Source organism: Carcharodon carcharias, chromosome 12 (genome assembly GCF_017639515.1).
Source record: "Carcharodon carcharias isolate sCarCar2 chromosome 12, sCarCar2.pri, whole genome shotgun sequence".
Taxonomy (NCBI): domain Eukaryota; kingdom Metazoa; phylum Chordata; class Chondrichthyes; order Lamniformes; family Lamnidae; genus Carcharodon; species Carcharodon carcharias.
The window spans coordinates 64710-77270 of NC_054478.1; the positions used below are offsets into that span (position 1 = coordinate 64710).

The 12561-nt window shown below is 42.0% G+C and overlaps 1 protein-coding gene across 5 annotated transcripts in view; it reads left to right on the forward strand.

Annotated features, from left to right (window-relative positions):
• The window catches only part of xrcc5 (X-ray repair complementing defective repair in Chinese hamster cells 5), a 187822-nt gene that overhangs the window by 42924 nt on the left and 132337 nt on the right, over positions 1-12561 (forward strand). For all 5 annotated transcript variants that reach the window (XR_005944593.1, XR_005944592.1, XM_041201108.1 and 2 more), the window contains 4 exons: positions 727-775; positions 6038-6160; positions 9420-9599; positions 9877-9991. Coding sequence is in view for 3 of the 5 variants with exons in the window: in XM_041201108.1 (XP_041057042.1) it covers positions 727-775; positions 6038-6160; positions 9420-9599; positions 9877-9991 (467 nt within the window). In the remaining 2 variants the exon portion in view is untranslated. The remainder of the gene's footprint in view (positions 1-726; positions 776-6037; positions 6161-9419; positions 9600-9876; positions 9992-12561) is intronic.

The window sequence follows — 12561 nt, forward strand, 5'->3', positions numbered from 1 at the left end:
ATAAATTCAACACAATGTGAAGCATTCTTGAATGTTTACAACCATCCCATCTTCTCTGCCTGGAGGTAGGACACTGTCTAACCCATTGTACAATCCTGTCTCACGCAGAATAGAGGCCAGATTAGAACCCTTATTATTTATTTATTTTAAATTAGGCTGAAGGATATTGTCTAATCCATTATACCAGCCAATTCTACTGTAGAGAGAAGGAAAGGAAGAACATAATCCCTTCTATCTGAGGTGGAAGCGTGCATCTCAGTGCATATACTTTCTGTCTGCCTCGGAAGAGAGAAGAAAGTTGGAGACTGATCTTCTGATGTACAGCAAGTAACAACTCACACAAATAAAATGCTGGAAATGTTCGCATGTCAGTCACCATCTGTGAAGGAGCACATAAATTAATGGTTCAGCTGTTGACATTTGTGTCTTTTTTCTATTTGATTTCCAGCATCTCTCTTTTTTTGTCATCATACAACTTGGTCTGAGAACAGATGATGGGAGAAATCTTATTTTTTTGTCTGAAGTGGAAGAAAACATGCAAGCCTCTTTAGCACTCAGTCAGGGTGTATTAGATATTGAGGTGACCTGTAATCCCTCTGGAGTTTATTAATGTTTGATTTGAGTAATTGTACATGATTTACAATTGCTGAACAAATTATAAAACAAAGACTGAATTAACTTAGATGAAATTTAATTTGTTATGTTTGAACCTTGACTTTCCCCAAGTTCTGGATGCTCTGATCGTTTGCATGGACTTGCTTCAGAAACAAACCATGTAAGAACCAGAATCACATGGTGAAGATGCCAGAAGCTTCAGTGCTGCACATAATTTGTTGATGGGCTGGAAGGGTTCCTTGATAACATGGCTGGTATCTGCACAAGTGCAGCTACAGGAAACCTGGACATAGTAATCTCAGTAGGCTTTGGCAGTGGGGGCTCCACATCTTGGATGGGATTCCAGCCCTGACCAGCTATCCAACCTCTGTTGCTTCATGTGTCAAATTTTCTTAATTCTTTGTAGGATACCTGGGAATGCTGTAGAAATGTTTGTTCGGAATGAGCTGAACTGAGCTTCCAACCAAATATTTGCTCCATCACAAAGGCAACCTACATCCACCAGCGTCACATTTCCCATCTCTGCACCTACCTTAACTGATCTCCTGCTGAAACCCTCATCCATACTTTTGTTACCTCGAGACTTGATTATTCAATTCTCTCCTGCCTGGCTCTCACCTTTCACCCTCCACAAACTTGAGCTCATACAAAACTCTTCTGCCTAACTGACCAGATCCCACTCACCCATTGCCTCTGTGCTCACTGACTTACATGGTGGCATATGTATACTAATCAGTGGCAGCATAATGACAGTAGAAAAAAAGAGACATAACTAACACAAATGGGGCAAACACACTTGGGTGTGCACTATAGGCCCCCAAACAATCGGGGAAAGACAGGGAGTCAAATTTCAGAGAAGTGCAGGAATAATAAGGCAGTAATTGTAGGGGATTTTAACTACCCAAATATTAACTGGGATAGTTTTAGTGTGCAAGGTAGGGAGGAAGTAAAATTCTTAAGTTGCATCCAGGAGAACTTATTTAGCCAGAATGTAGAAAGTCCAACAAGGGAGGGGGCAGTTCTGGACTTAACATTCGGAAATGAGCCCGGGCAAGTGGAAGGCATATCAATAGGGGAGCATTTTGGAGATAGTGACCATAACTCAGTTAGATTTAGGATAGTTATGGAAAAGGATAAGGTTGGGCTGGAAGTAAAAGTTCTAAACTGGGGAAACGCTCATTTTACTGAGACGAAATACAATTTGGCCCAAATGGACTGGGAGCAGCTACTTGCAGATGAAACTGTATCAGCAGTGGGAGGCATTCAAGGAGGAAATAGTACAGGGCAAATATGTTCCTGTAAAGACAAAGTGGGGGACCAAGTCTGGAAAACCCTGGATGTCAAGGGATATAAAGGTTAGGATTAACAAAATGGCAGATACCAAGGGCTCAGCCCTAGAGGAGTATAAAAAGTGCAGGGGGGGGGGAGAAACTTAAGAGGAAATAATGAAAACTAAGAGTACGTGAGAAAGCATTGGTGGGTAGAATAAAAGAAAAGGTTTCTTTAATATATAGAGCAAGAGAATAACTAGGGAAAGAGTAGGGCCAATTAGGGACCATAGAGGTAATGTATGTGTGGACCCAGAAGACATGGGTACAGTTCTCAATGAATAATTTGCACTGATCTTCACAATGGAAAAGGACGACACAGGTATAGACATCAGGGTGGAGGACTGTGAAATATTAGAGTAAATTAATATAGGGAGAGGAGGTACTAGCTGGTTTAGCAGCCTTAGAAGTAGATATATCCACAGGCCCGGATGAGATGTATCCCAGGCTGTTGAGGGAGGCAAGGAGAAGAGATAGGGGCCCAGGCAGTAATTCTCCACTACTATCTGGCCTCAGGTGAGGTGCCAGAGGACTGCTAAATTCATCCCGTTATTAAAAAAGGAGGAAGGGATAGACCAGGAAATTACAGACCAGCCAGTCTAACCTAGGTGGTGGGGAAGTTACTAGAAAGAATTCTGAGGGACAATATATCTGCACTTGGAGAGACAGATTGATCAGGGATAGCATGGATTTGTTAAGGGGAGGTCATGTTTGACCAATTTGATTGAGTTTTTTTGCGGTGATTTTTTTGAGGAGGTAACCAGGAGTGCTGATGAGGGTAATGGATTTGATGTGGTCTACATGGACTTTAGCAAGGCTTTTGATAAGGTCCTTCAAGGAAGACTGGTCAAGAAAGTAAGAGCCAATGAGATCCAAAGCAAAGTGGTATGTTGGATCTAAAATTGGCTGAGAGGCAGGAAGCAGAGGGTGATGGTAGAGGGATGTTTCTGTGACTGGAAGTCTGTTTCCAGTGGGGTTCCACAGGGCTTGGTGCTGGGGCCCTGGCTGTTTGTAGTGTACATAAATGATTTGGACTTAAATGTAGGAGGTATGATCAAGAAGTTTGCGGATGACACGAAAATTGATAGGGTGGTAAATTGTGAGGAGGATAGCTGTAAACTGCAGGAGGTTATCAATGGACTGGCCAGGTGGGCAGAGCAGTGGTAAATGGAATTCAACCCGGAAGAGTATGAGGTAATGCACTTGGGGGAGGGCTAACAAGGCAAGGGTGCATATCCACAGATCCCTGAAGGTCGTAGGGCAGGTAGATAAAGTGGTTAAGAAGGCATATGGGATACTTGCGTTTATTAGCTGAGGCAGAGAGTACAAGAGCAGAGAGGTTATGCTGGAACTGTACAAAACACTGGTTGTGCCAAACTGGAGTACTGTGTGCAGATCTGGCCACCGCATTATAGGAAGGATGTGGTTGCACTGGAGAGGGTGCAAAGGAATTTTACCAGGATGCTGCCTGGGCTCAAAGGTCTGAGCTATGATGAAAGATTGTTTAGGCTGGGGTTGTTTTCCTTGGAGCAGCGAATATTGAGAGAGGACCTGATAGAGGTGTATAAGATTATGAGGGGCATAGATAGGGTGGATAGACAGGCAATTTTTCCATTAGTAGGCAAGTCAGTAACCGGGGGGATAGATTTAAGGTAAGAGGGGAGTTGAGGAGAAATTTTTTTCACCCAGAGGCTGGTGAGAGTCTGGAACTCTGTCTGAAAGGGTGGTTGAGTCAGAAACTCTTGTAACCTTTAAGAAGTATTTAGATATTTACTTGTGTTGCCATAGCCTCCAGGGCTATGGATCAAGTGCTGGAAAATGGGATTAGTGTAATCAGATATTTGTTGATTGGGCAGACACGATGGGCCTAATGGCCACCTCCTCTGCTGTAAATGTCTATGAGTCTATAACAAAGATTACAATAAAATTCAGATCGATTGAAGATTGCCCACTGGATAAGCATGGATTAATAAAGGAGAGCTAATATGGATTGTTGAAGACAGACTTGATTTGAGTTTTTTTTGATGAGTGCAGTTAATGTGTACATGGACTTCCAAAAGGCATTTGATAAAGTACCACATATTAGGCTTGTTAGCAAATTTGAAACGCATGCGATAAAAGGGGAAAATAGTAGAATGGATAGAAAATTTGCTAAAAGATAGAAAACAGTGTTGTGGTGAACGGCTGTTTTTCGGAATGGAGCGTGTTATTCAGTGGTAGTACCACTGGCTCAGTAATAGAATTTTTTTTGATATATGTTAATGCCTTAGGCTTGGGGATAAAGACAATATTGACATTTGCGGATGACATGCAACTTGGAAGTGTAGAAATGAAGTAGATAGGAATAGACTTTAGGAAGATAGATATCGACAGACAAGTGGAATGGGTGGACACATACCAGATGAAACTTAGCAAAGGAAATGTTTGAGATGATACATTTTAGAAGGAAGAATGAAGCAAGACAATATATACTAAAGGCTACAATTTTAAAAAGGGGTTGCAAGAAGAGAGAGCGCCCTGGGGGGTGTTTGTGTGCAGTTGTTGAAGGTGGCAGGACAGGTTAACAAGGCAGTTAAAGCATAAAGGATCCAAGAATTTATAAATAGAGGCATAGGGTACGAAAGATGGGAAGTTAGTTTAAATCTATATAACACATTAGTTCAGCCCTTGCTGGAGAATTGTGTCAAATTCTAGGAACCACGCTTTGGAAAGGGTACAGAAGTGAGATACTAAAATAGTTCCAGGGATGAGGGATTAATTGTATGGATAGACTAGACTAAAGAAGCTGGGATTGTTCTTAGTGCAGAAAAGGCTGAGAAGCAAATCACAGAATCACAGAGTGCAGAAGAGGCCCTTCAGCCCATCAAGTCTGCACCGACACGTGAGAAACACCTGACCTACCTACCTAATCCCATTTACCAGCACTTGGCCCATAGCCTTGAATGTTATGACATGCCAAGTGCTCATGCAGTACTTCTTAAAAGGATGTGAGGCAGCCTGCCTCCAACACCCTGCCAGGAAGCGCATTCCAGACCTACATCACCCTCTGAGTAAAAATGTTTTTCCTCACATCCCCCCTAAACCTCCTGCCCCTCACCTTGAATTTATGTCCCCTCATGGCTGACCCTTCAACTAAGGGGAACAGCTGCTCCCTATCCACCCTTTCCATGCCCCTCAATCTTGTACACCTCGATCAGGTCGCCCCTCAGTCTTCTCTGCTCCAATGAAAACAACCCAAGTCTATCCATCCTCTCTTCCTAACATATCTGCCCATTTGACCATCCCGTCTATATCTTCCTGTAGCTCAAGACTCCCAACCTCACTGTTAACCACCTGGCCAATATTTGTGTCATCCGCAAACTTACTAATCCTACCCCCCACATAGTCATCTATGTCGTTTATAGAAATGACGAATAATAGGGGACCCAGCACAGATCCTGTGGTATGCCACTGGACACTGGCTTCCAGTCACTAAAACAGCCTTCTGTCATTGATAGATGTGTTTAAAATTATGAAGGGTTTAGGTAGAGTAAATAAAGACACTTTCCAATGGCTAAACATTGAGTTCAACAATTTTAGACCATGATCTCTGTCCCCCATTTTGATTCTGTTTTTCTGACGTGCCAGTTTGAATCACGTCTTGAGAGAACTGACAATTATTCAGGCATTCTCACTCATTCTGGGCAAATACTTTGACTCTTTACTACAACCATTACCCCTTTTATTCTTTCATGGGATGTGGGCATCTCTGGCAAGGCCACCATTTGTTGTGCATCCCTAATTGCCCTTGAACTGAGTGGCTTGCTAGGCCATTTCAAAGGACAATTAAGAGTTAACCGCATTGCTTAGGTCCATAGCCACATGTAGGACAGACCAGGTAAGTATGGCAGATTTCCTTCTCTAAAAGGACATTAGAGAACCAGATGGGTTTTTAAAGCATTCGATGACACATGACTAGCTTTATATTCCAGATTTATTAATTGAATTCAAATTCTACAACATCACAAATATAGAATTTCTAAATGGCTTGATCCTGTACTTTCCTGGCATGATGTGACTTTGCACAATCAGTTTTATACTATTTTGCCTTTTAGAGGAAAGAAGTATGAGAAATTACATATTGCAGTGTTCACCGATCTGAACAGTCCTTTCAGTTCCGACCAGTTGGATGCCATCACGAGCAGCATGAAAAAGTTTGGAATCACACTGCAATTCTTGTGAGTACTGATTTTTGTGCTCTGTTTAGATCTAGAATGGGTCTGGTAAGATTAGCTTGGAACACCCCACAAAGTGGGTGGTGGGGCAGTGGAGGCGAGGAACAGCACTCCAGATACTCAGTAACATCCCAAAGTGAGCATCAATAGCCCAAATACTCAGGAACACTCAGCAGTGAGGGCAACACCCCAAATATTCAGGAATACTCCACAGTGAGGGACAATACTCCAAATACTGAGGAATAATCCACAGTGAGGGTGTGATATCCCAAATACTCAGGAATACTCCAGTGAGGGACAATACCCCAATACTCAGGAACATCCCACAGTGATGATCAGCATCTCAGATACTCAATATTTCAGTGAGGGGCAATACTCCAAATACTGAGGACTACTCCACAGTGAAGGGGCAATATGCCTAATACTCAGGAACATATTTAAGTGAGTGAGTGACAATATCCCAAATACTGAGGTTCATTCCACAGCAAGGGCCACACCCCAGCTATTCAGGAGCATCCCATAGTGAACTTAAGAAATAGGAGTAGATCAAAACAGCCCCTTGAGCTTGTTCAATCATTCAGTATGATCATGGCTCATCTACTGCCTCAAAGGGTGTAAGGTCAGTCTTAGTAATCACAGGTCAGTTTGTTTAATATCAGTGGTGGGTAAGGCTTTAGGAAAAGTAGTCAGCAAAATCACAGCAGGCACTTAAAAAGAGGTTTCAGATAATTAAGAACCAACAGCACATATTTGTAAAAGGCAAGTTGTACTTGACATATCTAATGGAATGTTTTAATAAAGGAAAAGAGAAGGTTGATGAAGGAGATGTATTGGATGCTGTCTATAAGATTTTAAGCATGTTTTTGATGTTAAACCACATGGACTTGATGGACCAAATAGCTTCCTTCTGTGCCTTAAACGACTATGGCTATGGCCCTATAACTCCACTTTCCCCACCTGCTTTCCACAATCCTTGATTCTCTAAGATCAAAAACCGATCTGTCCTAGCCTTGATTATACCCAATGATAGAGAATTCACAATCCTGTGGGGTAGAGAATTCTAAAGTTTCATACCATCTAAAATGTATTTTGCTTCTCTATTCTTACTATCAAATTGAATAACTTTGCACATCCTCTCTGTTATATTCCATTTGCCACCTTTTTGCCCACTCTCAATCTGTCTTTCTTTGCAGCCTCTGTTCTCTTGAGCTTACTTTCCCCATTTAGCTTTGTATTGTCAGCGCACTTACTTACTCACAGGATGTGGACTTCACTAGCTAGGCCAGCATTTATTGCCCATCCCAATTGCCCTTGAGAAAGTGGTGGTGAACTGCCTTCTTGAACATATCTGTCTTCCCTCCCTACATATATTACTCTCAGTCAAGTCCTCTAGGTAATGCCCAAGCACAGATCCCTGTGGCACTCCCTTAGTTACAGATTGCCAATTTGAAAATGCTCTGTTTATCCATACTCTGCTTTCTGTTCATTTACCAAACCTCTATCTGTGCTAACATATTACCCCAACTCTCCATGAACCTTAGCTTGCATATTAACCTTGTGTGGCACCTTATCGAATGTCTTTTCGAAATCTAAGTGCACTACATCTGGTTCAAACACAAAAGCAACATACTGTTGATGCGGAAATTAAATAAACGTCTACTAGCTACTCTTGCAGCATCTGTGGAGAGAGAAACAGTTAACATTTTGAGTCCATACGACCCTTCTTCAGGCTTGAAAAGGAGGATCATATGGACTCAAAACATTAACCCTGTTTCTCTCTCCACAGATACTGCTAGACCTGGTGAGTTTTTCTGCATTTTCTGTTTTTCAGATTTCCAGCATCCACAGTATTTTGCTTTTATTATACTAGCTACTCTTCATCTGTCCTAATTAAGTCCTCAAAAATAATTTAAAAATTTGTCAAACACAATTTTCCTTTTGTAAAATCAGGTTGACTCTGATCATGCTTTGATTTTCTAAGTGCGTGTTAAAACTGCCTTCATCATATATCCTAGCATTTTCTCAATGATTGATGTCAGTCTACCTGGAATGTAATTTCCTGCTTTTTCTCTCATAGTGTTACATTTGCTAACTTCCGATCTGATGGGACCATTCTAGAATCTAGGGAATTTTGGAAAATTATAACCAGTGCCTCCACTACTCCTCTGCAGCTATCACTTCAGAACCTTTGGATGTAGGCCATCAGGTCTGAGGGATATTGTGGCTTTTAGCCCCTTAATTTTTCTCTGCTGACATTAGAGAAACTTATTAAGTTACTTCAGGTTCCTCACTCTTATTAGCCTGTTGGTGACTCTATTCCTGGTTTGCAATGATGTCTTCTATTGTGAAGATAGACACAAAATATTGGTTCAACATCTGTCATTTCCTAATTCCCCATAATAATTTCTCCAGTCCCTGTCTGTAAGGGATTAATGTTTACTTTAGCTAATGTCCTTTTATATACTTGTAAGAAACATAGAAAGTAGGAGCAGGAGTAGGTCATTCAGCCCTTCGAGCCTGCTCCGCCATTCAATATGATCATGGCTGATCTTATATTTCAATGCCTTATGCCTTTAGACACCAGAAATCTAGTCCCTTCTTAAGTATATTCAGCGACTTGGCCTCCAACACCTTCTGTGGTGGAGAATTCCATAAGCTCACCACCCTCTGAGTGAAGAAGTTTCTCCTCATCTCAGTCCTAAATGGTATACCCTGTATCCTGAGACTGTGACCCCTTGTTCTAGACCCCCCCCCCAGCCAGAGGAAATATCCTCCCTGCATCCAGTCTGTCCATCTCTGTCAGAATTTTATATGTTTGAATGAAATCTCCTCATTTTTCTAAACACCAATGAATAAAGGTTAAGTGAGGCCAATCTCTCCTCATACAACAATCCTGCCATCCCAGGAATCAGTCTGGTGAACCTTCGCTATATTCCCTCTGTGGCAAGTATATCCTTTCTTAGGTAAGGAGACCAAAATTGCACAAAATACTCCGGGTGTGGTCTCACCAAGGCTCTGTACAGCTGCAGAAAGACATCCTTGCTCCTGTACTCAAGTCCTCTCGCAATGAAGGCCAACATACCATTTGCCTTCTTAACTGCTTGCTGCATCCTTGCTTTCAGTGATTATTACTCCACTTAATATCAAGAAATGGCTGAATGTACTGAATTCAGCAAAGACCTGTCAACTTTCCATGGGGGCAGCAAGTGAATCCGTCACTGTTCTATATTATAAAACATGTTCTAAATTAATTGCCATACAGCTTGCCTTTCCCACTGGATGCTACAAGCGCAGGAGGTGGTGGAGATGCTGCAGAAAGACATTGGAATGCTTCATCAGGTAAAGAGCTGACTGCACAACAGAAAGAAGGAATAAGAATGGTCAGGAAAGTGATGCTGTCCTTGGATGAAGAGGGAGGACTAGATGAAGTCTTCACTTTCAGGTGAGAAAAGTTGAGAGGAAAGCTGTCAAGTGGCTGATGAGCACCGGAGGCTAGAGGTGGGGGAAAAGATGAAACTTAAGATATGACAGTTATTCTTCATTTTAGTCCAAATGTATGAGGGGGATTCGATTAAACGAGCCCTATCCACAGCAGTATCCAACTGATTGAGTTCAGTGATGTGTTTAAAATCCAAGACACTTAACCTTTATCTAATGAATTTTTTTAATGTATTTTATTTTGGTTTTAAATACATTAGCAATGTATTTTCTGGTTCTAGAGAAAGTGTGGAACGGTTATCCATATTTAAGAAAATTGAAAGGAAGCCCATGGCATGGCCATGCCAGCTCACCATTGGCTCCAGAATCACCATCAACATCGTGGGCTACAAGGCAGTGAGTTACAGATTTTATTGAAGTGGTGGGGGGTGGGGGAGAAAGAGTGCCCGGAGCATTTGTCAGGGAAGGGGGAGCGTTTGTTGGGGGTTGGGGTAGCAGCACGATGCATGGATAATACTATTAGTGTGGAATTTTGTCATCTGATCAGTCTTAAGCCAATCTTGTGATTTCTACTGTTACACTGATTTTCTAAAATGATACAATGAGGCCCTGTAACCGTGCTCAATGCAGAAACCAATGAGTTATAGTCGTTTGGTAGTATAGAACTTGAGTCTTGCTGAAAAGAGAAAAGCTTTTCGGCTTGCACGCATCAGGACACTTGCAAGAATACCAATATAAGGGGGAAAACAACAATTTATACTGTACGTGAAGAGAGTGCTGATTGGTTGGCAAGCAGCATTGCTATGGAGAATGCACCACTGATGGTGACTGAGTTAACTGCCAAGCATTGTTTGAAAATTAAACCAGGTAGCTTGACCCTGATTGGTCAAAGAATGAGGAGTGAGTCAGCTAGTGGCTATCACTTGTTTAGCTGAAACAGGTGCAATCTAAGTACGTTCTTTCTAGCTGCAAAGAAGGCGGCCCTGTGAATTAATATATGTAGCTTCTAGTACACGTAATTGTGCCACACTGAGCCTGACTGACAATCTTAAATTGGTTATCAGCATAATTCTTAGCACATTGAGGATTATTCAGCAAATGTTGTCCAATCACAGAATCACATCTGATGTTGGATACTTTTTTAAAAAAATTCATTCATGGGATGTGGGCATCACTGGTATTTAGCCCATCCTTGATTGCCCTTGTTCAGAGAGCATTTAAGAGTCAGAGAATCTTAACGGCACAGAAGGAGGCCATTTACCGGTCATGTCTGCACTGGCTCTCCAAATGAGCATTATGACCTAGTGCCGTTGCCCTGCCTTTTCCCTGTACATTGTTTCTGTTCAAATAATCACCTAATGCCCCGATTGAACCTGCCTCTATCACACTTCCAGGCAGTGCATTCCAGAGTCGAATCACTCGTTGTGTGAAAAACTCTCACATCACATTTGCATCTTTTGCAAATCACTTAATCTGTGCCCTCTCGTTCTTGATTCTTTTACGAGTGGGAACAGCTTCTCCCTATCTACTCTGCCCAGCCCCCTCATGATTTTGAAATTCTCTATCAAATCGCCTCTCAGCCACCTTCTCTCCAAGCAGAACAGTCCCAACCTCTCCAATCTATCCTCATAGCTGAAGTTTCTCATCCCTGGACCCATTCTTGTAAACCTCTTCTGCACTCTCTCAAAGATGTTCACATCCTTCCTATAATGTGGCACCCAGAACTGTACACAATACTTCAGCTGAGGTCTAACGAGTGTCTTATGTATATTCAGCATAACCTCCCTGCGGTTGTACTTTATGCCCTTAAAGTGCAGGACACTATATGCTTCATTAACTGTTCTCTCCACCTGTCCTGCCACCTTTAATAATCTATGCACATATACACCCAGGTCTTTGTGCTCCTGCACCCCCTTTAAAATTTCACCCCTTATTTTATATTATCTGTCCATGTTCTTCCTACCAAAATGCATCACCTCACACTTCTCCGCATTGAACTTCATCTGCTACCTATCTGCCCACTCCACCAACTTGTCTATGTCCTCTTGAAGTTCCACACCATCCTCCTTGCAGTTCACAATGCTCCCAAGCTTCGTATCATCTGCAAGCTTTGAAATTGTCCCCGACAGTAAGATCTAGATCATTAATATATATCAGGAAAAGCAGGGGTCCTAATATCGACCCCTGGGGAACTCCACTACAAACCTTCCTCCAGCCCGAACAATATCCATTGACCATTACTCTCTGCTTTCTATCTTTCAGTCAAATTTGTATCCAAGTTGCTATGAGCAATAAATTCTCTCACAAGTTGGTTGTGTGGTACTGTATCAAATGCCTTTTCAAAGTCCATGTACGTCACATCAACAGCATTACTCTCATCAGCCTTTTCTGTTAACTCTTCGTAAAGCTCTAGAAAGTTGGTTAAACATGATTTCCCCTTTAGAAATCCATGCTGGCTCTTATCAACCCATATTTTTCCATGTGACTAATTCTATCCCAAATAATTGTTTCTAGAATCTTGCCCACCACTGAAGTTAAACTGACTGGTCTGTAATTGCTGGGCTTATCCTTACAACCTTCTATGAGCAAGGGCGTAATGTTTGCAGTTCTGCAGTCCTCTGGTACCACCCCTGAGTCTAGGGAAGACAAAGATTATGGACAGTGCCCCTGCAATTTCTACTGTCACTTCCTTCAATATCCTTGGTTCATCTCATCTGGCCTTGATGTCTAGTCGACTTTAAGTACCGACAGTCTATTCAACACTTCCTCCTCAATTTTGAAGCCGTCTAGTGATAGAGTTACCTCATCTGGCCTGGGTAGCATCTACCTCCTTGATAAAGACGGATGCAAAGTATTCATTTAATACCTCAGCCATGGCCCCTATATCCATGTGTAAATTCCCTTTTAGATCCCTAATCAGCCTTACTCCTCCTTTTCCCACCCTTTTATTATTTATATGCCTACAG